Here is a 27,615-nt window from a genome sequence, read left to right as displayed (position 1 = left end):
CGGTTTGAGTGCGAGGCAGCAATGTCCCGTCTGCAAGCAGATCAACTTGTGAACTCGTACAGTTTTCAGCCAAGCGCATGTTTTGCAGGGGAAAATGGAAGCAGAGCCGTGGGTGATGCAGATGCTCTCTTGGATGTTCTTCAACAGTTCAGCCCCTTCTGCTGGTTTGAAAGCATGTCACAAAAAAGTATTGAAAGAAGATGTGGCTCAGGGATTTCTGAAACTGCTCTCATCTTTGAAAAGTACGGTGGTGTCCCATTTCTCCACAGAACTTAATTGCTGTGGAAAAAATATTTTTGATGCCAATATACAGTTTTTCTCTCGTGACCCTTCCTGCACTTCCGTGTTTCTGCAGCTGATATTACTGGAACAATGTGCTTTCACTTACTTTTGCTGTTGTGTTTTGTGCTCAAGCACCACCAGAATATGCACATAAACTCAGTGTGATGAATCCAAGTGTTCAAACTCACTTGGCTGTCAGCATCGGGACGAAAGGATGCGAAACTATAGAACTGCACTGTTCTGTGCTTTGAATTTAATTAGTTCATTATTCTGAAATTGGTTTACAGTGAGGTGAGGTCTGCTCACACTACCAGAAACGTAAAGTAGGCCTTACAGCTTCTCTCTTCTCTGACTAGTGATTTTGTTATGACGTTTCTTGATTTTAAAATTCTGACAAAATCTTTTAAAAGTGCGTGAGCGAGACAGCGTGAGACAGACTGGAGTTTAAAATCTGTATTCTGCTTGTGCCAGGTGCTCTTCAGCTGGCATCTGGAGTGCTTGCATTGCTTCGGTACTATTTCCCAGAATCTTTCGATCGGCTTCCTGAGGACCGCGGCCTCTTTGGCGGAGGAGGACCTGTGGCCTTGGAGTCCCACAGCACTAGCGACTGAGCAATGCTGCCAAGGGGCTGCGGAAGGACAACACCGCCTGTTGAGATGGGGAGCACATCGGGTTTGCTTTGCTGAGGTGTGTGGCTTTTTGAACATTCTTCGAGGTCTGTCGATAACTAAATAATTATTTCACCTGGACTGCCCACAATTATTTTTTTTAAGCCTCTGTATCTCACTGATCCATTACGCGTTTTGAACTTGGAAGCCTTTATTGTGTGGGTTTCCGTTTCTTCCTTCTTCGTGCACATCCGGGTCTTTCTGCTCTTTGTTGGGTCAGATGTCTCCTGTCCTGTTCCATTCCAACTCCAGGTTCTCTTACACCAGACCCGTGACCGTCTCCTCATGCTCTGCATTTGTCAGTATTCTAGGGCAGCTTTGCGACCTTTTTCGCAGAGTGCTGGAATGTCTGGGTTGAACGCTGCCTGGTTTTGAGGAACATCTTGCATTATCATGACACATTTGTATGCTTTCTCTGTGCGGCGGTTACCTTTTTTTTTGCTTCCTAGTGTGTTCTTATTAGTGTATTTTACAACAGGTGGTGTGAGCGGCAAATGCAGTGGCAAAGGAGAAAGTAACAGAGGAACTCGGCCCTCACACTGGCAGTTTGTGAAGCAAAGAACTTGGAGTTTGATGGTGTCCTCCTCCTCTCCAGCTTTGTCATAGGCTCAGAGGTGTTTAATTCTTCTGTATCTTTCTTTGCCTTGTGCTGGGGGTCCCGGCAGAGGCTCTTGGGGTTCGGCGGGGGGGCAACGTAGATACCCCACTCCTCGTTAGTATAGTGGTGAGTATCCCCGCCTGTCACGCGGGAGACCGGGGTTCGATTCCCCGACGGGGAGGAGGCGTTTCCTTTTGCTCTGGAGCGGCGGCGGGCGCGTTCCCGCGGCCGGAGCCGCTTGGGGAGTGTGGGTCCGCCGTCCGTGTCCGCCGCGCCGCTCCGTGCCGCCGGTAAACGGCGTCTAAAAACGGTATTTTGAACGTTTTGAGCGTCTCGATTTTAGCAATTGTCGGCAGCGCGGATACCGCCCGCGCTGCTCTGCCAGCGCTCCCTGAAACGACCCGCCGGCGCGGTTTTTAAAAAGAGCGGGAGCCGTAACGCCGCGGGAGCCGCTCCCGGCAGCGCTCCCACCCGCAGCGTGTCCGTGGGAGCACGTGAGCTGTGGGTACACGCAAAATGGACTTCGTAGAGGCCGGTTAGCTCAGTTGGTTAGAGCGTGGTGCTAATAACGCCAAGGTCGCGGGTTCGATCCCCGTACGGGCCACTTTTTTTTTTTTTCTCTGAGGATCTCTGGCTTTTACTGTTTGTTCTTTTATTTTTAATTTATTTCATAGGAAGAAATGTAGCACGGAAATGAACACGGCATCCCCAAGAGGCAGCTCGACTTGGGCGATCAGAGGGTAGCGAGTGTGAGCCGGCCCGGCGAGGTGCCGCTCCCCACCCTGTGCAGACAGCCAGAAACCCATCAGAGATGACATCCTGCTACGTCACACCAGGAAGGAGAAATACAACTACCTCACTCCTCGTTAGTATAGTGGTGAGTATCCCCGCCTGTCACGCGGGAGACCGGGGTTCGATTCCCCGACGGGGAGGGGGCGTTTCTTTTTCCTCGGGGTGGGGGGGACGGGACACCGCCCCCCACCCCCCGTTGCTTTTCCCCACGGGGCCCTCGACGAGGTTCGAGCCAGGGGAAGGAAAAAACAATCAGCTCGGGGCTGGAAGCAACGGGAAGTGCTATTTGGAGGATCTCGGGGCAACACCCAACATCTTCTCGATCCATCCCTGGGAAAGGAGCTGGCCCGAGGCAGGCTGCTATTCTGTCTTGATCACAGCAGAGATGCATGCTGCTGAAAGATTTTCTCCTCAAAACGGACAGCCAGCCTTCCACTGTCCTCAGGTGAGACTGGGACCCCAACCCAGAATCTCCCAGTTACTCATCAGTCAATTCATGCTACAGCAGCACATTTTTAAACATTATCCCCCCTCCAGGTCCATGTGGATAGAATGAAAACACACTTGATAAATACCACCTTTTTTACAATTTACTGAAAGCAGAGTTTAAGGTTTAATATCATACCAAATATTCCCTTTATTCATTAAAAAAATATTTCTAAAACATACCAACATTTTCTAAGAGTAAGCAGTGCTATTTAGGCACAGATAATGCTTCCATTCCACTGGAAGAACACTGCACAGTACTTTGCCATTATGCAGTCAAACAAATCAGTTGAGCATGCACAGTAGTCCTGTGAGGATATCACCAGTCCTTCACAAGGCAACAGCAACAGGGGGTGATAATGTTAGCTGATCAATCTTGAAGAATGAGTTGACATATTTGCAAGTTATAACAAGTCTACAGCATTATTAAGGCATCAGGTAAGAGTATAAATAGCTATAATAAAACACCATGCAACAGCAGTTTGAATGAACTGGTTTGCAGGTGTTCCTGTTCTTTCATAATGGCTCAGTGTAAGCAATCCATCTTGTTCACGGTCCGTGTCAGTGCACCCAGTCTTTGGGATTGCGGAGAACCTCCAGGATTTCTGCTTCTTTCGAGCTCTCTGGAGGGGTGTGCATGTACTCCCACCTGCAGGGAGAGGGGAAACTCACTCAGACTGCCCAGCTGGCTGCCACCCGTACCAGGCTGTGTTTGGACTTGACTTGCCTTTTCTGAGGATGCAAAGCTACATATACAGTTGATACTCTACAACTGGGCGATAGATATGGCTACAAATCATTAAGTTCAGTAAAAAGAAATAACAACACTAGAACAGACAGGAGAAATGTTAGCTCAATCTTTTTCCCCAACTTCTGGAAAGGCTGGAAGAACAAACAAAAAGGCAAGAGCAATGGCCCCTGCCCCACAATGCATGCAGGTTTATTTGCAAAGATCTTTTAGCAGTCTTCTTGTGACACACTAGTATCACGAGGAAGACAAGCAAAAAAGGAACCCGGACAACATTGACAGTAAAGACACAAGACCTAGTTTTTCTCAAAGCTGAACAGGAAGCCCTACAAGTCCTTGCTGAATCTTGGTTTTAAAAACAAAGGTGATGAGAGACCACTTTTTACTGAATAGGCAATTAAAAGAGGCATGACAGAGGAAGAAAAGTGTCAGCAGTCACAAAGGAATGGGTACAACCTTCTTCCATTTTTTTCCCCAGGAAGGACCCATTCATGCTGTGAAGCTGTTTACACTGACGAAAACCAGCAAAACCAAATCATCCCAGCAGTGTGATCAAAAGATAGGACCGTGCTACACCACCAGGTCAGGGAAGTACCTAGTGTTGGCAGCGGGATGAAGCTATACGGTGAGGACTGCCTACGTGGTCAAGGGGTAGCAGGCAAAGATCAGTTCTCCTAGCAGAGGGAGGTCACTAATGAAGTTTATGAAGTTCATGATAAGGCCTGTGCTACTACTTAGCATATCTAAAAGCAACCTAAAAAGGGGAGTGAACAGTAAATGACAGAGTTTGCTGATATTGCAAGATAGGTTAAAACCTAAAAAGGCAATTGAAAAGAGTTAATACCGAGCCAAGCAACTGAGCGATAAAATGGTAGGTGAAATTCACTGTTGACTGATCTGAAGTAATGTATACAGAAAGAAGTTACATACACATTGAGAAACTGAGTTAACTTTTATTGCTCAGATAAGATCTTGAGATCATAACAATTCTATGAAAATGCGAGCTCAATGCTTAGCAGCAGTCAAAGCCAGCAAACAGCAGATTAGGATTATAAAAGGGATAATGAACTAAAACATCATTATGCCACTGTATGAGTCAGCAGCACACCTGCATCTCGGATACACGTATGTAGCTTATGTTGTCTGTTCCTTATGCCCAGTTCAGAAAGGGCAAAGAAAACTTTAGCATAGAGAAAGTGGCAAATGTGATCAAAGGTATGGAACATCTACTGTACAAAGACTAAAAAGACCGGGACTTGTCAGCCTGGAAAACAGATAATGAAAAAAACCCCAGAAGCCTGTAAAATGAGAACTGTTATGGAAAAAATGAATAGGAAGAAAATCTAGTTGCTCACTGAAAAGCTGAATGAAGACATCAGGTGCAAACAGAAAACAAAGAGGCATTTTTTCATACAACACACAGTTAAACTGTGGAACTCCTTGCCACAGGCTTGTCAGGACTGCCAGAAGCTCACATGGTTTCAAAGAGCTACCAAACAAAAACCCATGGAGCCAGGAGGGGAAAGCTATCAAGGGTACTAAGCACAAAAAATACCACTTTTTTGTCAGAAAATATCTAGGCCACACATTACTGGCAACTGGGCGACTGTAGCAGACCAGAGAAGCATCTGCATGTATTTGGCCAGTTCTTGTATCAAGAATGAACTAACCACTGTTAAGAGACTGGACGCCAGGAGACACTTTTGATTTAATCCTATGAAGTATTTTAATAAGAACAGTGCCCACCTGCAACTCCACGTAACTATGCCCTTACCTTGCAGTCAGTGGCAGAGACATAAGAATGCTTTCAATTCTTGATCCTGGTGTCAGGAGGCCAAACTTTGTACCTCTGTCATAAACCAAGTTGAACTCTACGTACCTAAGGGGAGTGCAGAGATGCAACAGAAAACCAAGTTTATTATCAGAAGTTGGTTGTGCCTTCTTCAACTAGCAGACATAAAACAAAACCAGCCTGTCTTTCTGCCGTCTTGGGTGTCAGAATGAACCCTTTCTTGGGGCCAACTGTTCTCTAGCATCCTCTGCATTAGGAATGCAGGTGTGACCTTGCCACTCCACAAAGCACAGGAAGTAATGACCTTAGCTAACAGACTAGAGCAGACAAACTGTTCAAAGGAGAGCATTCTCCATGGTGCTACACTGGCTTACCTCTCCCTGGCCTCAACCCTGCTGGCAAGCTCAACACCAAGTTTAGCTTGGTTAGGCTAGTACTCTCTTGTGTGGTGGTGTCAGACGTTAAAAGGAGCCTTAAAGGAATGGAAAAAGACCACAGCAAAAACTCTACTGTGCAGTCTTCCATGCTGGAGGACACATAAGCAGCAACGTCAGAACAAGATGTTCTGTTTCTTGGGCAGAAAGCAGCAGAAGTCAGACAGATTCAGAGTGCCAGCTGGGACCTGTAAATGCCTGAATAGACAGTTTTATGCCCCAGCATAGGAACAGAGCAGTGACAACTCAGCAGAGGTTATCTTAATAAGTACTAATACTTCAGTACTGGCTAACAGAGGTACAGGAAGGGAGGAGCTCTTATCTTTTCCCAGAAATGGAGAGCTTTACCTAGCCCAGTAACCTGCAAACAGATCCAGGGAAATAAGCAGGCCTCATGAGCTGGTCCTGGCTGCAGCTTAAAGAAGCTAGTCCCCCTTGTAGCCTTAGCAGGTTTGCCAAATCCCATCCACAGACTAGATCCTGAAAGCCCAATGCTCCCAGGAACAGCCCCACCAAATCAAGCATATATGCTTATTTGAGTTACTACTGCACGCCAGTGATCTAAACTTAAATGCTTACACCCTCTCTATACCACTCAGAGACTTCTCTGCAGAGGAGACAGAAACTAGACTCCCTAGTTCAGCACAAAGTACACATATTCTTATTTCTCCATTTCTTACACAATCACAGGTCATAGAGAAAGGAGTACAACTGCATCTACCAACATACTTAAGGTTTTCCAGCATTAACAGTTGTTCATGTTAATAAGCATCATCCAAAGTCTTTTAAGTTACAGTGACTTTGGACAATGCTAGAAAAACAAAACCCCTCTGTATACTTATTCCTTCACGAAGAGTTCACTGTGTCTTCATTTTAGTGCCAAGATCAGATGGAATAAATATGTTTATAAGAAGCTGAAAGTACTTTTGGGTAGTTACTTCCTGACTTTCTGGGGTGTAGCTTCATCACTGAATAGGAAGCATGATTCCCTCACCCTTGTGCTCCCCCTGTCACAGGGCAGTGCTGTATCCCGTATCACTGGGCTGCAAGAGAGGGCAGGATTCCAGACACCGGGCACACACACACGCCCATTTTAAAGCAGCAGCTTCTCTTGGTTTTTGAAGGAGCTTGAGAAGCTGTGGCATTTTGTACGGGTTGCTTGTGCAGCAACGTGGGAGATACAGACGAGGGTGTGCTGGTATCTTCTTTGCACCCACCTCAGCAATCCAGTTGGATTTCAAAATCAGTTTTGTGCACAAAAATTCTGAAATTCTCTGGCAGGCTTTAGAGCAGTCATGCAAACTTAGCCCATACCACAATGGGACATAAACTTGCAACCATTAAGAACTAGCACATTTTTTTCTCACCAGCGCAAGCCACCTCCCGTGTATTCTTTTGCTCCTTCAGTACTCACCGTCCTCTCCGAAGCTGCTGCCATAGCTTTTCCTCTGGTGTGAAGGAGTCATGGCAGTGCCTTTTCACAATGGGAATGTAACAAGGCACAACAGCTTTGGCACAACTCTTCACAAACTGGAATACTTCCTCCTTGGAGGGAGAGTCCACATCGTCAAAGAATATGCCTCCAATCCCTCTGCGCTCACCACGGTGCTTGATATAGAAGTAGTCATCGCACCTAGAAAAAGCAGCAGACAGTTATTAGTATGTTCCACGATACTCAAAAGAAATGAACAGAACTCCAAACAGCTATGTGGCACAGGAGGGCACTAGTGAAATACTGATGAGAAGTCAGTTCCCGCAGCGCCGGGTGCCCGTTTCACTGACTGCCGAGAGCCAGGATGGTACAGCACCATCTGGAAAGCACTCCCGTGTTCACTTACAGTAAAAGCTCTGATTAAACAGTCTCTGCAAAGCTACGTATCACCGCACAGTCACTGAACACGTAACACTCAGACTCCATGGCAGATGCTTCCATGTGGAGTGATCCAGTCCATATCCTCTACCTACGCGCAGGAGGGACACCTGATTTCAAAACTTCACCCTAAGAGCTATTTCTAGATTTCATTAGCATAATTATATGTAGATCCCAAATTACTTGTACAGCTTTCAGATTAACTCAAAATGAACTTGGAAGAGAAGCTCTTTATTCTTTTTGCCATTCTAGTAAAAGAATTGATTTTCTGCATCAAAACTAAAAGAATCTGAAAACCCAAGACCAGGTAAGAAAGCCACTGTCACTCAAGGAAAAATCAAAAGTGAAGCAGTCTTCTCTGGAAAAAGGCTTTTTAATAGTTCAGCTTGGAAGGTAAGAGTCATTCTAGCGGTGGCTTTTCATGGCTTATGTTCAAGTTTATGAAGGAGTAAGTGCAGCTTATCCTACAATAGGGAGGCAATTAATCTCTTCTGTATGTACTGGGAGTATGTAGGTGTGCAACTACTATTAATCAGCTGATTCATTGTATCCACGCCCTTGCTTACAGTTGCTTGCTTGGGCAGCCGTGCCGTGCAAGTCTTCATGTGGGGGAGAAGTGGAAGGGAAGTAGGAAGGAGAAACCATGAACAGCAAGGAAACCTTGCCTTCCTTTAGGATGAGTTTTCCATACATGTATCCATCCACAGTCGCTGTTATCAAGCAATATAAATGGCATGGCCATAGCAGGAGAGACGTGGAGATGTAACAGATAACCTAAGCTATTTTTTTATTCACTGGGATGATCAGCTTTTTTATTTTATAGAGTAGGAAGAATTAGGGAAAAAAGGATGAGTCAGAAATGCAAAAGAGAACAAGACTGACAAAAGTCTTAAAGCGAGATCAGGAAGACAGCATAGGAGAAAGGTGGGAAAAGGGGCAACGCTGATCAGTAGAAGCTCAGAGGAGATTCACACTGCTCCGGCAGCGAGACCCATGTGTCCCTACACAGCTGCTGCTTACAGGAAACATGCTGGGATTGAGAAAACTGCCTTTGTCCATGGGATACAATCAGTCCTCCCCTGAGCTGCCCTCAGACAAAGAACAGGCATCCTTCTCTCCGACCCCCTGCAGCTGGCTTTGATAGCTTACTTACGCTACAAACAACCTGACCATTAAGGCAGACACTCTAAACTACCACGCAAAAACTCCTCAGAGAACAAGACTGTAGTCTTAAGGTTGTAAGATGTGCTTCTCTACTAAGCGGTTGCCACCTGAGCGACAACACCCACTTTATCTCCTGTCCTCAGACAAGACCTGGTAGTTTACAAAAGGGTAACCCCTCCTTCCTGGGTACCACAGCTTCTAGCAGATAGGATTATCAGACACAGAGCAGCAAAACCCCACTGAACAGTGAAGGAGAACATCGCTTGTATCTCTCAGCTCAAGAAGAACATTCAAAGCTTGCATCTTTAGAGAATATGCTGTTGAACTCTCAGTGAATGTGTCACTGGGAAAACAGTACAGCTCCATCAAAAAATTATGAAGCTTCTACATTAACGACAAGCTTCATTAACTACCTGGTCAGAAAAAAAAAAGGTCACGAAGGTCAGACTGAAGGCAGGAAAACTGGAGTGGGATTTTCACAACTGCAGAGCTGGCCCAAGCGCTCACACTAAAGTCATGCACATTTACTATGAGCTCACTATAAGCAGAATTTGTGCAAGTTCGTGGGGCGAAAGTCTTGTCCTAGTTTAACACCAGAGGCTAAACGGAATTTTTAAGTTGCCTAGTGAAGTCTGTGGCTTACAAAGTCTTGCAGAGTCAGCGTGGTTGTCATTCGGGCTACAGACTTATGATCTGAGTTGTCAGCCCTCTTGATTTAAAAAATTCGGGCCTCTGTAAATAAGAGAGTGTTTTAGACCACATTTTGTTCCAGCACACATCTGCTGTTTGTATTAAGGTTTGCTGATACTTTTCAAACGGCAGCAGAACCCACTGTTCCAAGTACACCTAACTGGCAACATCCAGTGCAGCCTTCTGCTCCCACAAAAGGAACCCAAGCGCATCTCTCCCCACATACCATTTCTTGTACTTGGGGTACAGCTTCAGATCGTGCTTGTCACAGGCTTCTTTCAGAGTCTTGTGAAAATGAACGGCATCCTCTTCATTCAAGTAAGTTGGAGTGAGGTCGGTCCCGCCACCAAACCACCACTGTTTCGTTCCTATAGGAGAGAGGTGAGCAGCAACATTTTTCTTTTGAACTTCCAAACAGCAATATGTTACTAGTGATTCATGAAGAACTAGCAACTATTTTTACAATACAAACCAAAATCATTATTCAGTGGTGTCCCTAAATCTCAATTGTGAAAAATTTGAGTTCGAGGTAGTGTGATGATCAGGAAAATGTGACACAAATTTCAAAGCAGTGAAAACTGTTTGTTCAGTATTTTGGACCGCTGACCCTGACTACAGGATATCAATTTCAGAAGATGGGCTGGCAACTCCTATTCAAGAATCCAGAGACATTTTGCTACATGCCAAAGAAGGGGAACGTTATTATTAAATCCAGGGAAGTAATTGACTAGAAATGATCCATAATGCTCGGGCAAAATAATTGAAAGAAACCTCTTTGAGCTCCTGACAGTACATACACCGTCACAAGGTACAGACGGCCTCTCAGTGTTTGACCACCCAGCCTGGAGTCCCACTTCTGACAGCGGCAAGTTGCAGAACATCAGGGAAAAAAGGCACAACGCAGTTAGAGCACGAAGTTTCCAACAGTACAACCCCCAGCTTCTGAGACAAAGGTACACCCTGACCAGAATGCTTATCAGTCCTTCACAGACCTTTCTTCTACTAAATTCTAGAACTCCTTCTTTGAATGTTTTACATATATTTATAACCTCCCACATTTTAACTTAAATCTGAAACCCTGGTGCACTCTGCAAAAAGTAAACTGCAAACCCCTTTACCAGATGCACACATCACGCTGATTTTACAAACGAAGGCCCGGAGATGAAGAGGCCCAGTGCTACACAGGAGATTCTTGGCACAGCCAGGAACAAACCTGGACCGGTTCTTAACCTCTTACCCTAGCCATGCGCTCACACTTCCTTCACGTGGAGTCACACATTTCATATGTACTTCACTGCATCCAAATTCTTACCGTCCGCTTCCTCAATTTCAAAGTATCTGTAGTTGAAGTGCATGGTTGGAACATGAGGGTTCTTTGGATGGATAACAGAGCTCACACCCATGGCACAAAAAGGCAGTTTCCCTAGATGAAAAGATGCACAGAAGAAAAACTTCAGTTTTTCAAATAACTTCATTTATTACCATCTAAGGAACATCACTATTTTTCATTAGGTTCCAAGCTACTGTTCCACTAGAGGAAAATCTCTCATGTTGGGTCACCGCAATTATTCATCAATGTGCAATTTACTTCTCATTCACACACTTCTGTGCACCTCACTAAAAGCTTTTTTTTTGATGTTTGTCCTAAAATGCAACAGAAGAAGACCACTTAAAACGCAAGGCACTGCCAAGGCGTTCCACCACCCCTGGTCCTCACAATCACCCTTTGCTACACAAACGTGGGCTGAACCCTCTTCAGCCTTCAGGTCTTCTTTGTTCTCTCTCCCCACCGCTCCGGTACCCAGCTCCCGCGCCGTTTCACCGCTGAGCTCCAGCGTCGTTACCGAGAAGCAACCTGCGCCTACCGCACGCTGACTGAAGCAGCAAGACAGGGAGAAACGCCCCGATACCCGGCTGCTTAGGGATACGGAAGTCCACCTGTCAGGCTGACGGCTTAGAGACCACCACGACACACGTGCAGCCCTCGAGCGTCCACCAGTCCGGCCGGTCCTCATGGCCGGCGCGCAGGTGAACGCTCCGGTCACCGCGCCCCGGCCCCCGCCCCACGCCAAGCCAGCCCCCGCCGCCGGCCGCCTCACCGTCCTTGGCCTTGAGAGACTTCCCCCGGCTCCGCATCTGCCGCGCCGCCTCCTCGGACAGCAGCCCGAACACGACGGACACGTTGACGCCCGCCTTCTCGAAGACCTCGCCGTCCTGCAGCACGCAGCTGATGCCACCGCCGCCTGCGAACGCCAGCGTCACACCGCGCCGGGGCCGTCGCCCCCGGGGCGGCCGAGCCCGGGGTGACCCCCGCGGCCCCCCTCACCCCCGTACCTTCCTTCCTCTCCCAAGTGTCGACGGCGAAGGCGGCGCCGGGGTCCAGCGCGGCCAGTGCGCGGCACACCTCCGCCTGCGTCTCCATGATGAGCAGCTCCATGCGGCTCCGCAGCTCCCGCCGCCGCCGCCGCAGCTCCCGCAGCCCGCTCACCGGCGGCGCCATGAACCGCTGCCGCAGCTCCTCTTCCTCGTCCCCCTCCTCCTCCTCCTCGGACGCCGCCATCGCCGCCTGCCGCCGCCACAGCCCCAGCGCCAGGCCGCCCAGCGCCCCCGCCGCCGCCAGCGCGGCCCGCCGACCCCCCCGGCCCGCCGCCACCCGCGGCGGCGCGGAGCCCAGCGCCCGCCGACCCGCTGCGGCGGCCACAGCGAGGGCAGGCGGGCCGCGGGCGGCGCGGGCAGCACCGCGGACCAGCTGCGCGGCCGCCGCCATCGCGGGCACCAGCGCCGCGCAACCGGCGGGGCGGGGCCGGGCCGGGGGCGGGGCGGGGCCGGGCCGGGGGCGGGGCGGGGCCGGGCCGGGGGCGGGGCGGGGCCGGGCCGGGGGCGGGGCGGGGCCGGGCCGGGGGCGGGGCGGGGCCGGGCCGGGGGCGGGGCGGGGCCGGGCCGGGGGCGGGGCGGGGCCGGGCCGGGGGCGGGGCCGCTCCGCTCCGCCCCCTACATGACTTGGTGTTTATATAAATGGATGTGTGCCCGTAGAGGGGGTTTCGCCCCTGCTGGGTGTCCCGGTGCGGCGTGGGGAGAGGGGGGCTGCTGTTCTTGCGCCCACGAAACGTCGCTGCGCGCTGGTACCGAATAACCCGGCGCTGTCAATGTTGCCGCTTGAGACTGTGGAGTGGCGTGTGGAGGCTCGTACGGGGCCGGGCGCGGCTGTAACAGGAGCAAAGATGTGTTTTCTTGAGCTGTCCTGTAAACCGAGTGGAGGTGCTCGACGGTGTATGGCATTGCTGGTTTTGTACTTGTAGTAAGGATGTTTTAGACTCTGACCAGTTCGTGGGACAACCGGTTTTGTGCAATGGGAATATTTTCCGTGGATTTGATAGGGCACGTGCTTATGCCTTCTTTGTTCTTTCTGAAGTTGAAGCACTTTTTTCCTAATAAAAATTCACAGTAATAAGGAGAAGGGTTATATAGAGCCAGATGTTAAAAGGTACTGCACAGCACCGACTTACAGCTCAGAGTTTTGTTTTTCTTGGTGCTGATGTTGGCACCAGATTCATTAAAATTATTTTCTGTTTCCTCAGCTGACTTGACATCGGCTATATCAACAGCTGGACAGTACAACAAACCAACTAGCACAATGACAAAAGCCTTCAGCGACCAAATACAACAATTTTCCTCGAGGAAACACGAGAGTGACAGTGTAGCTATGGATGATGGTACTGTGCTGAACCAAGCTACGAGTTTTCTTTCAAATCAAACAGCTGATTTACTAATGTTATTTTTTTTTAATATGCATATTACTATTTTTCTAATAAGTAATTATAGTTATTAAACCTGCTGTTGACTGAGGGCCCGTATGAATGTTAGGCTGAGGAAAAATAACAGCTACATCAAAAGCCCAGCCCTGCAACGCTTGTACTCTGGTATGGGACCGTTCCTTGGAAACGGTGAGCCTTCTGGTATTTCGGGACTGTTTTGCACCTGTAGTACCCAAGAGCAGATCAGTTTCAAGGGTAGCTCTGTGGAAGAGAAGGAGGTTTGTCCCTAATATGGATCTGGGCTTCGTTATACGTCTCTTTTCATTGTTGGGTAATTGGCGGGGCGGGGGGGAGGTCTGTGCGAAGCGATAACGTTCACTCGAAGGCTTAGTCCAATTTCCTCATTTCTGATCTGATTCTGGTCTTTGGCAGCAGAGGACGCTGTGAAGCTGCAGAAGCTCTACAGTGAGAAGGGACGGAGACCTCTGAGCTGGACTCCCTTCTGCCATCAGGTGGAGGGCAGGATCCATGATGAGGGATCCTGCTCTTGAGGTATTCAAAACCCGCCTGGACGCGATCCTATGCAGCCTGCTCTAGGTGAACCTGCTTTGGCATGGGGGTTGGACTGTATGATCTCCGGAGGTCCCTTCCAACGCCTACCATTCTGTGATTCTGTGATAAGCGGGGAGACCTGAGCTGTTGGTGGTAGGACTGAGGGAAGGAGTGTGTCTTTACTTGCAGAGGAGATCTGTTGTTGGGGGAGAAGGACACTACCATCTTAGGGGCTGAGGTAAATCTGTTTAACTTGACTGCACTCTTCCCACAGTTCCTTATCAAGGCTGGGTAGGATAGCTGAGTTTCTTCTTGAATTGCGTCCACTGGATTTACCTAAACATTTTCATAATAACCAGTGTGCATTGTGCACTTCCCTGCTACTTACTGTAGTAAAGCTCTGATCTTTGAGCAGGTTTCTTAGACACAGCTATAGTGGAAAAAATAAATAAATGCCTAGGCCACAAAACATGTAAAATGTATTCATGCTGATGAGCATTTAATTTTTTTTTCTATATTAGGTTGAGTGCAAACTTTGATTAATAACATCTGGTACTTCAGCTGAACAGGACCTCTGGAGGCCTCTAGTCCCACTCCAGGGGTTCACTGTTCGCAGGCTGGATGAGGTTGCGCAGGGCCTTCCTTGGCCGGCTGCATTTGGAAAACCTCCTCACCCTCATTGTCCCTGGGCTCCTGCCCCAGCACTCCACTGCCTCCACCGGGAAGAATTTTTTCTCATACCTAGTGAGAATTTCCTTTGCTGCAACCACATTGTCAGGTCAGTGTCTTGCTCTTGCTGCTGAATCTTAGAAGCACAACTTCTTTACAGGCTGGGATTTCTCGGGCTGGACGCTGGAGCGTGGTTTGGCTGCACTCTCTGGTGGAGGTGAAGAGGAGTGACAGAGCATAAAATTGATACTCATACTGTTTCTGTGCTGAATCCTCTCACATTAACTCCTTCTCAGGGCCTCCTCTCTAACAGCAGTTTAAGGTTGAAATGTCAGCCAAATGCCATGTACTTTCCCTTCGCAGCAGTGGAAAAGGTGCAAATATCAGACAAGGCATCAAATATGGCAGCTTGCACAGGAAAGCGGTTTTTTTGTAGCCCTGTTTGTATGTGTATAACCAAACTGCTGGCCGGTAAAATAGCATTGTAGAGAGCCCCTCAAGCTTCCTTTCAATGTATTTGAACTAGTGTGCTTCTCGCCTCATAATTGCCCCTCTCTACTGAGAATAGGAGCACATACTGAGGTGTATGAGGTGCTCAACAAGTCAACAGTGATAAGAGGCAAGAAAATGACAGCTTACATTTTGATCTGCATTTTCAGTGTGTAGTGTTGGTATGAAGGGTGGGGACTTTCAGCTTGTGTGTGTGCTGTTGAATTTCTATGCACTTCTGTTTCTTTGGAAATACAAAAGGAAGAGGGAAAAGGCACTCAGAGCTTAGATCAAAGCCAAAAGGAAAACCTGTAGTTGATTCTTGCATTTGCTTGAACAAGAATTGAACCTGGGGAAATGTACCTTACCCTTTTTTAGTGGGCTAGGTGAAATTCCAAGGTCTTGACTTCTCTTGGAAATCTTCATGTCAATTTTTAAAGTCTGACTGAAAATTTACATGGTCAGATGACTTTGAATATTGTATCACTTAGTGAGTCATCTATTTTCATACCTGTATGTGTTGTGGTAGTGAGAGTCTTGTGGTGGGTTTTGTTTTCAATGAGAGTGAAGCCATTTAGAGTTGCTTTGCAGCCAAAACCTCTACCAATGCAAACCAGTGTGATTCTAGAGAAGGTTGTAGGGCTACAGTGATTTCAAGAAGAAGATTTGAAGAACTAGACTCATCCACATTTTATGTAAGGTGACCTTCAACGAAGAAAAGAATACTGCTAATTTTCTTTCTTTTTTTTTTTAACCTGTATTTTTAAAAGAGCTCTGAAGCTTCTCTGCTGTGTATATTTAGGTGCTGTCTGCCTTATTTTTCTTTTCTGTGAGAATCTATGCACAAATAGAGTATTAACAAAAGAACAAGAAACACTGCATGTTCTAAGTTAGTGAAGCATAATTAAGTCTGATTCAGACCGAGACAGGCACAATGCTTTCACTGAGGCTGGTTGATACTTTTGTTTTGAACACTGAATTAATGCAGTTGCTTATCAGAAAACTAGAATAAAAAGATTAGCTGAGAACAGAAAATGTCCCCATCAAGTTGGCATTGCTGTTACTTTTAAAGTTAAAAGAGCAGTCTCATCCAGTTTGCTCTATCACACAAAGCCTTGATTGTGACCTCAAAGTGATGCTGAAGGCTGGTAAAATTGGACAAATACTCTTGTTTAACAGAGGCCGGCTCAAAGTTTTTGCATGACAGTAGAAGTTGTTTTAAGTTAGTATTTCAGTATGTGTCAGAGAGAGAAATAAAACTTTGGGCACTGAGCTGAAACAAGAAGTGATGTGGTTGTAAAAGAAAGATGACAACCTTTCCTTCTATATTTGTCATCTTAGTAATTTGTCTGGATGGCAGGTTCACAGGACTCCCCCTTTGTTTTTTTTCTTTTTTTAATGCAGGATTGATTCTCCTGGGTGTATGAAGGAGAGAAAGGGTAACTACAGAATGAGCAAGAAGCTGCTGTGCTGAAATTGCTTCAGGCTACCTCATGGAAAGTAAGAGAAGTTATGAAATGCCTTCAGAAAGCCTTTCTTCCTCTAAGATTTGATCACCTTTACAAAATTAATGAAAGTGAAGAGAAAAAGTGAAATGTAGCATTGCCCAAACAGAGTGAGTCCCCTGGAGAGGTTTGCACTGACAATCAGACACTAAAATGTGCTACGTGCAACCTCCTCTGGAAATGTGCTAGTACTCCAGGTCAGGTACTACAATCTTCCTTGTGATGAGAGGTCTGTCCATTGTTTTTCTGCTGCTTCTGCACCCTTCCTTCAGCTCTGCCTTCAGATTTGCTGTTACACAGCACCATCTTCATAAAACATAATGAATTTTCCAAAAGCATAGCTATTGCATAGATGGTTTCATCAAGGCTAAAAAAACCAAAGCACAACCTCTCTCTCAGCTTTCTAAGCAAAGGGAAAGAACAAGCAGAAGTGATCTGTTGAAGTGGATTCCCTATTTCTTTTCAATACTGAGATCCAGGTCAAACACACTACTGCCCTGCCCTAGTGTCATAATATATATTTTTTTTCCTTGTGGCCACTCTAGCTGTTTATACAGACTAAATGTAATGCTTGCTGTTATGAAAGTCCATCCATGAGCCAAAATACACACCATTGCATCTTCTCTGGAATAATCATTATGTTGTTTACAGTTAAGCTAAAGGACCAGCTGAGTTAGCTCACAAGTCTGAAGAGACTTGTGTCTGCAGCTATTTCTGAGTAACGGACATACACTGTGACAGTGTGATTGAAACTGCTGTACTCTCTGGGCAGCTCTACAGAGCCCAGAGATTTATAGTCTTTGAAATGCTCCTGTATATCTACAGAACTGAACTTCAAACTTATAGATCTAAAATCATGAGCTTGTGCTCCCTTAAGTTCAGTAATGCCCATCAAGCAGCCTTGATTCTAAGGGTGTCAGAAAGAACTACACATTTTATCATGGTACAAAATAAGAGCTTTCCTACTCTCGCGAGAGAGAGATGCTAAAATTTTTTTCTGTGGCTATGGTAACAGCAGCAACTGGTGTTGAAGTTCTATGATTCTATTCTATTCTATTTCAAAAGAGCTGCAGTGCTCTTAGAATCTTGTGTGTTCATAACTGTTCCTGGTATAAGGCATGGTGACAGGATGAAAGCTATGTCATTAGGTTCTAGTTCATCTTTTCTCAGCTGGACTAAATCATATTTACACCAGTAACTTTGTAATTGTTCACATTTGTTTTGTGTAGCTTGCTGTGGTTTTCAAGATTTTTAAATTGAAGAATCTCACAATCTGCACTTGCTGATCACACTTCCGTAAGGCACACGTAAGTGAGCATCATATAATATTCAGCAGGATTTTTCAATAGCTGCAGTTCTTGAAATTGAAATCTTGGGGAAGTAGCAGCTGTATCAGTGCCAACGCCCAAGATGGCACAAACAGGAAGACTGGTGACAGGGAGGGTTGTGATGCATATGTGGAGAATCATCAGAGCTTTAGGACGGGAAAGCAGTTTCCATGGAAAAAGGTGCTATGCTCACCCTCGCTGACAAGGAAGATGACCAGTGTAAGAATCGAGACAGTACACAAGAGGGGTGTTGTGGTCAGCTAGAAGCTGGCAGTTCAGGACTCATGATGGTTCCTGGCTGTGGCATTTTCAACCTGGTGCTGGGGGGCTGTTTTACCATCTGGTGGAACCGTAGGCTTAATGCGCCATCTTAATCTTAACCTTAGCCTACACTGCAGGGATCAGGTCAGACAGGAGTTTTATGAAAAAGAAGATAAACTGGTTTTCCTGCAGTGTCTCCAGAAAACTAATGATAAGGCCTGCTTATTACATTAATTCCTCTCAAGTAAGAGATATTCTTTCCTCATGTTTTTGGTTCATAGAAGTTATAACTACAGGTTTTGCAATGGCCATTATTCAATGACCAGATCTAACAGAGCTGACTTTCTCCATTGTTTTAAATCTAATATAGTCATTCTTATCCTGCAGGGTGAGTATGAAATAGAGAACAGGGTGGGGTAGAACGAGGTCTGTTACCTCAGCATAGAAACTTGGTTGGATTGTAAGGTATTTCTTCTGTTTTGAAAACACTTATGATTCTCAATGATCCAAAGGCATTTTTTTTTGCCTTCAGCACCCCACATGCATGACCCTGAGTGTCAGTGAGGGCTGTGCCTTTAAAGTAACATGTACAAATGATCAGACTGGTTTAGACCGAGCAAGTACCTACTCCCTGTCTCCTGCAAAGGCCCCAAGCTCCCTGTCTAATGGTTTGCCAGGAGTTTAGCATGTGAAAGGGTGCTTTCTGGGAAGCGGCTGGTCCAAGCTTAGGGAAGCCCTGCCTAGCTTACACTTACCGAGGCCAGCAGATGAGGAAGCGCACATGGTTCATGGGGACAGTGGTGTGGCTGCAAGAAGAGATGATGGGAGATCTCTCAGCAGAATTGTGAGAAACTCAGCAAGAGAATCTGGTTCTTGTACAAATGCTGCTAGTGCACAAGAATCATGGTTAGGTGTGGCCTGGTGAGACTTGCCACATCCCCCAGGGCAGGAACGGTGCTGAAGGGACAGGTTCAACCCTTGTAATGTGTACAACAGCAGATTAGTAGTGTTGTACCGAGTACAAACTGGGCTGACTGACTAAAAGCAAAGCAAGCTCAAAAGCAGACACCAGGGAAGCAGAAAAATGAGGCATAATACTTCTCCTAGATACTCTCCTAGCCTATGTGTGTTTTCACTTTAGGGGTTTCCTTAACCTGGTGTGGTTTGTCTAGTTATTGACTATTAATAGATCTCTCTTATAAATGCTTGTTCAGTCTCCCCTGAGAATTTTCTGCAGCTAGAAAATCTTCCAGCAAGGAGCTCTGTGATCTGTAGGGCTTGCCTAGAACCCAGCTTCTGTTAGCTTCACTGACGGCTCCTCATTCTTGAATATCTTCAGAGACAGTGAAGGGTTGTTGCTACCCATGCCGTCAGGCCTCCCAAAGGTGTCTCTTTGCCAGGGTGGAGAATCGTAGCTCACTAGCTCCTTGTATAGTGACCACTGTCACCATGTGCAAAGTATGTGTCAGGAACACATTGCTTACCCACAAAATGCACGTGTTTCTTAAGTGAAACTCTACAGGACTTCATCAAAAGATTAGTGGATTTCTAAATTAACTCACTGTCTTGAGCAATTTTTTTCGTCTTTCAAAACTCTGAGAAACAAAGAACTTTGTTACTGCCTGTTCTTTTGTCTGGTTTGAAAAAGAGCACCTTAAAAGACTAGTCAATAAATGTCTTGGCAGCACTCTGATTTTAGTCTTGCCTAAGAGGAATTGCCATCTGTGAATCACAACTTTCACTTCCTTTGTTGCCTGAGTTTCTTAATCTTTCATCTCACATTGGTCTAGCTTTGTGGACAGGGCAATGTCACCAAAGCAGAAGTGATCACACTGGACGTGAGGCTGGGGACTGTAGAGGCGAGTCTATGAGCAGGGACAGTGGGCACTGGGCTGGAGTAGAGCAGTGGAGGAGCCCTTGTACAGATGAATGTAGGTCATGTACGTTGAGGGAAAGTGGACAGCAAGAGCAGAGAACAGAAGCTTCTGGGGGCAGTTTGTGACAGTTAGTTTGGAAACCATTAATGTTTTTTAAAAGTTCGTTTTCTCAGGTGGACTGAACTACTCCGGGGGAGCCCTGTTGCATACAGTGTGGCTTGCAAGGATTAAAATGGATTTGAGTAGCACGCCAGTGCGTTGAAAGCCACAGAATCAATTTCTTACTGATACTGGTGTCTGCCAAGAACTTACTCGGTACGAGATCTCAAAATGCTGATAAGGTGTAGGACATTGTAGGGCAGCTGCACTACCTCAGCATCAGACTTCCTTTTTTGTCTATTTATATAACTTGGCCTTCTTGCCGCAGCATGCCTCGTCATGAGTTCTGTGGGATTTCATTGTCTTTTCAGTTTTTAAATGAGAGAGTCCCAGACAATACTGGATCTCAGCACTACATTATCTTCCCCTTCTGGGTACTTCTTCAGTTTCATTCTTTTTTTGGAGTAATAACACTCAGAGCCCTGTCCCAATGCCTCCTTCCCCCATTCTTCAAGACTGCCGTGAAAGTCCCTGGCTAGACTATCACATGCTCGTCACCGGTTTTCCCCAAGGGCCCTGTTTCTTGTGGAAACACAAGCCCTTAGTGTTGCTGTCCTGAGTCTACTTTTCACAAGAGAGCTGTTTTCTACTTTTGCTGGTGGGAAACACCTGGAAATTTTCCTCTCCCACAAGTTTCAAACTTTTCCTCTCTTCTGGACTTCCTTATTCTCCGTTGATGTGAGATACTGACCAGCCACAGCAGCAATGGGCCTGCTTCCTGGAGAAACAGGATTTCTCCCTCTAAATTTATTTATAAGAGGCCTTGGAGAAGTTATCTTGTTTTCATCTATCAAAGGAAGATGTAAGAGGATGGCTTTTATTTTTAAAACAAGGAGCCATGTGAAAACCATGGGACATAGGGCCTTACCTGCCTTTGCTGATTTCTAAAATAGGCTGTCTCTTAGGTTAGAAAGTTGAGTTGCACAGTATCAAAATACATTTTAAAACTGGGCTTTAATCCATCATTAGTGTTTTTACAGTCCCTGTCTTAAACAGATAAGGGGCTACATTTGTTAACTGGGGAAAGTAGAGGATACAGGCACGATGCGCTAGCTGAATAGTTGTTCCATTGCCTCACCCTGGAATCTGTGTGACCCTGCTCTATCACTGTGATCCATTTCTTTCTCATTTTGTATTTAGCTATAAGAAGTAAAGGAAGGGATATTGGACATACAATATTAACATATCCTACAATTGTGCATCAAGTCCTGTAAACTTCTGGAGCATTATTTGAACATAATTATTCAATGTAACAGAAAAGTAAGTTATTTTTAATACTGCTGTGGAATTTCTCTAGATAATTGAAAACCATATATCAATGTTAATACTCTCTATTAGTCTGTGGAATTGTGGAAGATACTGCTCTGAAAACATATTGACTCATTCCTGTTACATTTTCAGGGCAATTTTGTCACAGGGTTACAGCAATATTATACGCTGGATGACTTGAGTGGCTTCATGAAAGCATAAGCATTTTAGAGAACATACACCTTTTTTGAAAAATAATCTTACAATATAGGAAATAGGCATGGTTCTTAATAGGCAAGGTTCTTACAATTTTTAAGCTGACTTATTTCTTGCTAATTTGAAGTCAATGTTCTGGATGTGATATCAGTAGCTCAGTTATTTCAACTGCACATTTGTAAAAGACAAATTACTTAAACTGTTCAACAGTTTTATATGTTTTAAGTTTTGCTGTATGCTTTCTTACATAATTTTTTGATAAGGTCTCCATAAACTCAGATAGCAAGTTACAGCTTGCATTCAAGCAGTTTGATTTATTTGATTGACTTTTTCAATGCTGAGGTCTTTGGATCTCGAAAATGTCTGAGCTGGCATGTTTTCCAGCCCTTGCTGGAAGTACTGGGAGGTGAACTCTAACAGCTGTGATTGATTAGCTTGAGCAGTTTGTTTAAAGTACAAAACCCTAAGCTTATTCTTCAAGGGAGACATACTAGATCTTTGAGTGGTTTGGTTATTGTTTAATAAGTTCAGGAACTGTTGAGATTCAATGTTTTGGTTTTTTTTCTGAAAATTTTCTCTGTAATTTTTGGGCATAGTGATGTCAAAAGAGAAAACTTACATTCTTTGTTTTCTCTCTCTGTCTCCTTCTGTACTTCTAAATCCAGCCCCTGCCCCACCAGAGGGTGGTGGGACAGATAGTGGTGATAGTAGTTCTACTGCTGACGACCTGTTATTCAACATATGGTCCATGGGTGGTTAGAGAGGGGATTATTCTACCACAGGACAAGAAGTCAGAGTGTCTATTGAAATCACCAGACAGCAGGTTTAACTCAAGCAAAGGCAAGTTCTTTTTACATAGCACAGTAGAAATAAACAATGAGACTGATGGGTGCAGGGTGTTACAGAGACCAGGAGTATAAATGGGCTCAAAAAAGGAACTGAGGAATATCATAGAAAGGCTTTTAAATGCACGGATGCAAAACTAGCCTCTGACTCTGGCTGTCTCTGAACAGCAAATTACCAGATCTCACTAGAGTATATTAGAGGAAGAGTTAACCTTGCCCCATTTTTTATATGCTTTCCCAAAGTACTCATTATTTGCCACTGTCAGAGGAAGGAGTCTGTTTTTTTATAGATTTTGTCTGATTCGCTGTGGCTGTCCTTATGTTAGTGACCCCTTACATCTGTGGAACAGGAACAGGATTCATGGCCGAGTATGCATTTTGTAGTGTGCAGAAAAAAAAAAAGTAAAAGTCATGTCCTCAGCCATACCACAATCTGTTCTCCTTTTGTTAATATGCAAGCTTAATGAGCATAAACACATCTGCTTGACCTAAACACGTTCCCTAGACTAAGAGCAGGAGTGCATTAGATCCTGGGATGGTTTGAGAAGAAAAAGTAAAACAACATCAAGTGACTCTTAATTCTGCTATGGTCTTATTTGGTTAGCTTGCAAATATTCAGGAACAGCAAGAAAAATGCAGGCTTCCAGTGTAGTCCAACGCCAAGAATGTAATCCACAGTTTGTCCTTAATCCCATGAGGATCATCTCAAATGTTTCCAGTGCTTTTGGCAGGAATATTGAATTACAAAATCTAGGATACTTGCCAGAAACAGAAAAAAGAAGGTTCACAGTATAAGCAGTGCCCCTGCTCTATGCTTCTGCAGGAGCAAAATGGCATGTCAATATGGATGATTACTTTGAAAAAAACAAATTAAAAGGGCAACTTCTCATAAGTGTCTCACAGCAATCCATTCCAATTAGTTCCCAGTACTAAAATATGCACTGTTCAGTGCTTGAAGACAATTTAAGCAAGTAAGCGAAGGTGACTATCTTGTCAGTATATTGAGCTTTCCTTTTATGGAACTAGAAGTACTTAGCTGTCTCATTTCCAACTCAGGCTGGGACCTGAGCTGCAGAGCCTGACTTCTGTTTTGTCTGTGTGTTGGAAGGAACTTGCAGAACACAGTGGGGTTGCTTCACATTCACTCTGATATAACCAAGGCCAGAGCTCAAAGATTGATGTTTTTGCTGAATTTACTGTAAGAAGGTACTTACACCTTTGTAAAATAAATACTCAACTGTACAGAGTTCCAGGGAGAGAGAGTTGGAGGACTGCAAGGTTTGTTGTATGTATGTTAAGCCTTCTTTGAGAATTACGTGCAACTCAATACTTGCTTTATTTGTCAAGATGAAAGTCCCATTTGTCTTTAGAGAGGGAATCTTCAGCCATTTCTGATGAAACTCTTATACTAGGGTACTTTCATCGGTATAACCTCTCCACTAGAGAAAAGAACAAATTATAAACTGTTTGTTTATTTATTTAGTTGATATTGGAAACCTTTTGTCTTATATCAGACATGTTGACTTTGATGCATTTTCCTTCTTTCTCACTTTTCCTGCTCTCTCCCACATGACTGCTTTTCCAGGGTCTGCGGAGGAGTGTCTGACACTCTCATCCCTTCTAGGCAGTACTCTGGCTGCTTCTCCAAGAGGTAGAAACACCAATGATTTATTTAGTAATACATTTGAATTTTGTCATTCTATTTGTATTTGCTTCCTCATGCTTTATTGAAGAACTGTCCTAAAGATCAGCTAGAGTTTTAATTTAGAAATTCCAGCTGTATCTTACCCAAAATACACATCCTACAGAATACCAAGGGTATGCAGATGTCCCTTTATTGACTGTTGTTTTAAAATATGAGAAGGCTGAGTTTCTGTCATTTGATTTTTTCAGTGCCTACCCCATTTGGCTCCATTGATGCTATGATGATTCAAACAAAAAAAATAATGTAGTTACATAGAGCTGGTAAAGGTATTTTATTGCCATGCTGTTTAGCACCAATGCCAAAAAGTCTTTGTAGATGGTGCTGTACTTTGCCAGTGCCTCACACTCAACAAGTGTCCTTACTCGTGCACAAACGTCACAGAATCAGTCTCCTATTTTCTGTCAAGAACAGGGTGGCTGAACAATGTTTTTCTCCTTTGTATCAGACAGTGGTGCTTTTCTGCGGTGGCAGGAAAGGGTGGAGAGGAGGAAGTGTTGACCTCAGAGCTGCTTTCATGCTTATCTTTCTTGCCTTTGCTTGATCTGGGGTATATTTATGTCTGCGGGCTGGGACTCACCTGTGGCTACATGTCTTACCTTGCAAAGCTGATTCACTTTTTAGGATGCTTAAAAGACCCGTATATGCTGTTGCATTTGCACCAGACACCTTAGAAGCCACATCCTGTATCACCTACACAATTGCAGCCACAAATAGAAAATAGGATGCATTTTCCACTTGTTACACAAGTTTTCATAAATCTAAACATGAGACAGCATCTAGCTCGTTATCTTGATTCTTTTTGCAGCTCTGTTCAGATGAAAGGGTTTGAAACAACACCAGAACTTGAGGGAAGGTGACAGACAGATTGAATACATGGAGGAGCAATGCACTCTCTGCCTCTTTCATGTGAAAAAGTTAGATATAGGTTCTGGAAAGCTTTGGAGGCACAAGGCTTGTTAAACCCACTGCACATTTTTCAGAGGAAGTCGGGCATGTATTCAGGGAAATGTCACTGGCAACCTTAAAGTTGCTTAAAAAAATAACAGCATTGCTTTCCGATCATAAGGTCCTCTTCCTTTCAGTTATAAATCACTAGTTACTTTCATCAAAGGAACCCGTAAGATAATTTTTTCTTGTTAACTGTATACCTAATGATTTTTTTTTTCTGTTGAAGATCAACTTGATCTTTTGTTAAAACAGTACCACGGGGTAACTAGTTAGAGTGTTAAGGGGAACTGGCAAAGCAGTAGCTTTGGAAGAGAGAAGAAAATTGAGTCTTCCCACTTGTTAGTGTCAAAAATGTATGTGACTGAGTGACAGCCTAGTCAGCTAATTCCATGCAGCAGTTATTTTTCTCTGTGACCTCTGTTTTCAAAACCTTGGATGCTTAACTTAAAGTGTATGAAAGCAAGTTATGTACATATGCTGAAAACGCATGCCTTTCAAAGTCTCGCTGGCAAGGCATTTAGACCCTCATGTACACGCCAGTTCTTCAGTTGCCGTTGCTGAGCACCTGTGAAGGAGTATTACTGCAGAGGACAGCCGTTTTTTATACTGCAAAGAGTGTTATGTTGGCATTGTAAATGTAAGCAATGAAGATGCATAAATAGTTGAGTACATGGGATATCTGAGGCTAAAGCAGACCCAGGAAACATACTGAATAATTAGCTTCACTGAAATCAGGAGGAAAATACCCAGCATTTAAACAAGAAATGCTGGCCTCTTTACTGTATACTATATACAAGACGAAAAATGAAACAAAATTAAGCCTTGGAACACAATCTCAGATAGTCTTGGACTCCTATATGAAAGAAAGAAAATGAAAAGGACACAAATTCAATAACTGAATTCAAAGCCTTCAGTAGGTTCTAGACCCAGCATGGGAGGATCAAGGGAGAGTGGAGCCCAAACCTCTTTTTGCAAGTAAGGTGTGTGCCTTAGTGAAGGAAGAGAGGGATAGCATAGCTGGTTTCCTTGTGTTAAACTTGTCTTTCAACTGAACAGAAATTCCAGTTGACTTTGGAGTTTTGCCAAAACAGAATTGTATTAGCCACTGAATAGAATTTCAAGACTTCAGGTTCATTGATGTACGTTATAGCCCCTTGGGAAATTGTGGTAATTGCCTATCTCCCCCTTAGGAAGTGAATCGCTAATGATAGTCTCTGCTTCTTACATTATGCTGTGCAGTTTTGGTAAAAGCCTTCCCCTTCAACTTTTAGCATATTGTTGCATTGCTTAGTGCTGGCATGAAATTAAACAGCAGCAGTTGGAACTCACACTGCTTCGCGCTTTTTTAGTATTTTTTTGTGTTGTTCATGTTTACTGTTGTTCTATTGTAGCAGCCTGGATAGTATATGGGGTGCTTCAGTTGAGAAGAAATTGGTCATTCGTGTTTTTTCATTAGCATTCTTGAAGCATGCCAGTCAAATCATACCAACTGTAAAACATTGAGCAATGACTGATGAACCCTTTGGAGAATGTAGGTGAGTCCTGCTTCACATTACATTCTGATGAGCACAAGGACGACTACCAACATTTTCAGAATGTTTGCTAATGCTGTGATCTTCAGTATCTGGGAGATTTGCTTTGTGCTGAGCCCTATTAAAACAGCTTAGTTTCCTGTTCGCAGACCATGCACCTTTAAAAAAACACTGCCAACCAGAAATGCTGGCAACAGGGTCTTAGCATTTGTTCACTTCTTGAGTCTCATCCTGAAGGATGCTGAGGACCTGCAACCCTGGTTCTTATTGCTGAGAGCTACTTCCCCTTGGGACTTCTGAAAACGAGCATAATGTGTTTCAAGCTGAGTATCCAAAAATGACTGTATGCGTCATGAGGTAGTGAGCACTCTGGGGGCTCAGCCAGTCCTCCTGTTCTGCATTTGTGTAGTGCATTACGTTATAGAGGCCTGGATACGAGTGTCTTATGAGCTATGCAATATAGTAGGTATTAATAGTAGTTGTATCTAAGGGATGTAGTTTGGCTGCTTCTGATCTCATCAGAACCACATTCCAAATCTTTGCAGAGTTGAATGTAGAAATCCGGAGTCCCTAGACCTCATCTTTCATTATTTGAGCAGCAGGCCATCCATTGCAGTAGTTATTCTGTTCTATACACAGCAGTTCCCCGTGAAGTAAAATAAAAACAATGAGATGGAAAAAAGATACTTGATACAGCGCCTGATGTTTCATTTGCTCAAACGGCAATTACAACTCTGCAGCGTGCAATTGGAAATGAGGCCTCCTACTGCCATGTCCTATGCAAACATGCTGGAAGGTACAACCTTTTCCACACAATTCTCTTAAAATGGTACTGCCTGTTAAATAAGATTTTTGCTTGGGCACTGAGATTATCAGCAAAGATTAGGAGATGTAATGTTGCCCAAGCCATCCGTTCAAAGCTGACTCAAAGTCACAAGATTTGTTTAAAATACACAATAACTTGGGGTTCTTCTCTATATGCTGTCTTGCCCAGGGGTTCAG

General features: G+C 44.8%; 1 protein-coding gene, 1 long non-coding RNA gene and 3 other non-coding genes across 5 annotated transcripts; 4 read left to right on the top strand and 1 right to left on the bottom strand.

The window, feature by feature from the left end:
• The first annotated feature begins 809 nt into the window (after positions 1-809).
• LOC142363226 (uncharacterized) lies at positions 810-5,350 on the top strand. Its single transcript, XR_012765603.1, has 4 exons — positions 810-969; positions 1,429-1,564; positions 2,223-2,425; positions 4,053-5,350. It is a non-coding gene; the product is annotated as an uncharacterized LOC142363226 (long non-coding RNA).
• Positions 1,658-1,729, top strand: TRNAD-GUC (transfer RNA aspartic acid (anticodon GUC)). Its single transcript has one exon. It is a non-coding gene; the product is annotated as a tRNA-Asp (tRNA).
• TRNAI-AAU (transfer RNA isoleucine (anticodon AAU)) lies at positions 2,079-2,152 on the top strand. Its single transcript has one exon. It is a non-coding gene; the product is annotated as a tRNA-Ile (tRNA).
• On the top strand, positions 2,409-2,480 carry TRNAD-GUC (transfer RNA aspartic acid (anticodon GUC)). The gene has a single exon. It is a non-coding gene; the product is annotated as a tRNA-Asp (tRNA).
• Positions 2,916-12,291, bottom strand: CPOX (coproporphyrinogen oxidase). Its single transcript, XM_075436304.1, has 7 exons — positions 11,859-12,291; positions 11,624-11,767; positions 10,837-10,947; positions 9,751-9,892; positions 7,215-7,433; positions 5,349-5,453; positions 2,916-3,475 (listed from the first exon to the last, which is right to left on the bottom strand). Exons 1-7 carry the CDS (start codon positions 12,289-12,291, stop codon positions 3,388-3,390), a joined length of 1,242 nt encoding a protein of 413 aa, XP_075292419.1. The 3' UTR covers positions 2,916-3,387.
• Positions 12,292-27,615: the final 15,324 nt, after the last annotated feature.

The sequence above is a fragment of the Opisthocomus hoazin genome, chromosome 1 (genome assembly GCF_030867145.1).
Source record: "Opisthocomus hoazin isolate bOpiHoa1 chromosome 1, bOpiHoa1.hap1, whole genome shotgun sequence".
NCBI classification, from domain to species: Eukaryota; Metazoa; Chordata; class Aves; order Opisthocomiformes; family Opisthocomidae; genus Opisthocomus; species Opisthocomus hoazin.
Note: the sequence above shows the minus strand (reverse complement) of the source record. Positions and strands in the feature narration are given on the sequence as shown.

What these genes read in the sequence shown, in the direction of transcription:
- CPOX (XM_075436304.1), bottom strand. Translation starts at nt 12,291, where the DNA reads ATGGCGGCGGCCGCGCAGCTGGTCCGCGGTGCTGCCCGCGCCGCCCGC. An exon ending in TACCCCAAGTACAAGAAATG is followed by an intron (nt 7,434 to 9,750) that starts GTATGTGGGGAG and finishes TGCTTTTTCTAG; the next exon opens with GTGCGATGACTACTTCTATA. An exon ending in CAGCAGCTTCGGAGAGGACG is followed by an intron (nt 5,454 to 7,214) that starts GTGAGTACTGAA and finishes CACTCCCCTTAG; the next exon opens with GTACGTAGAGTTCAACTTGG.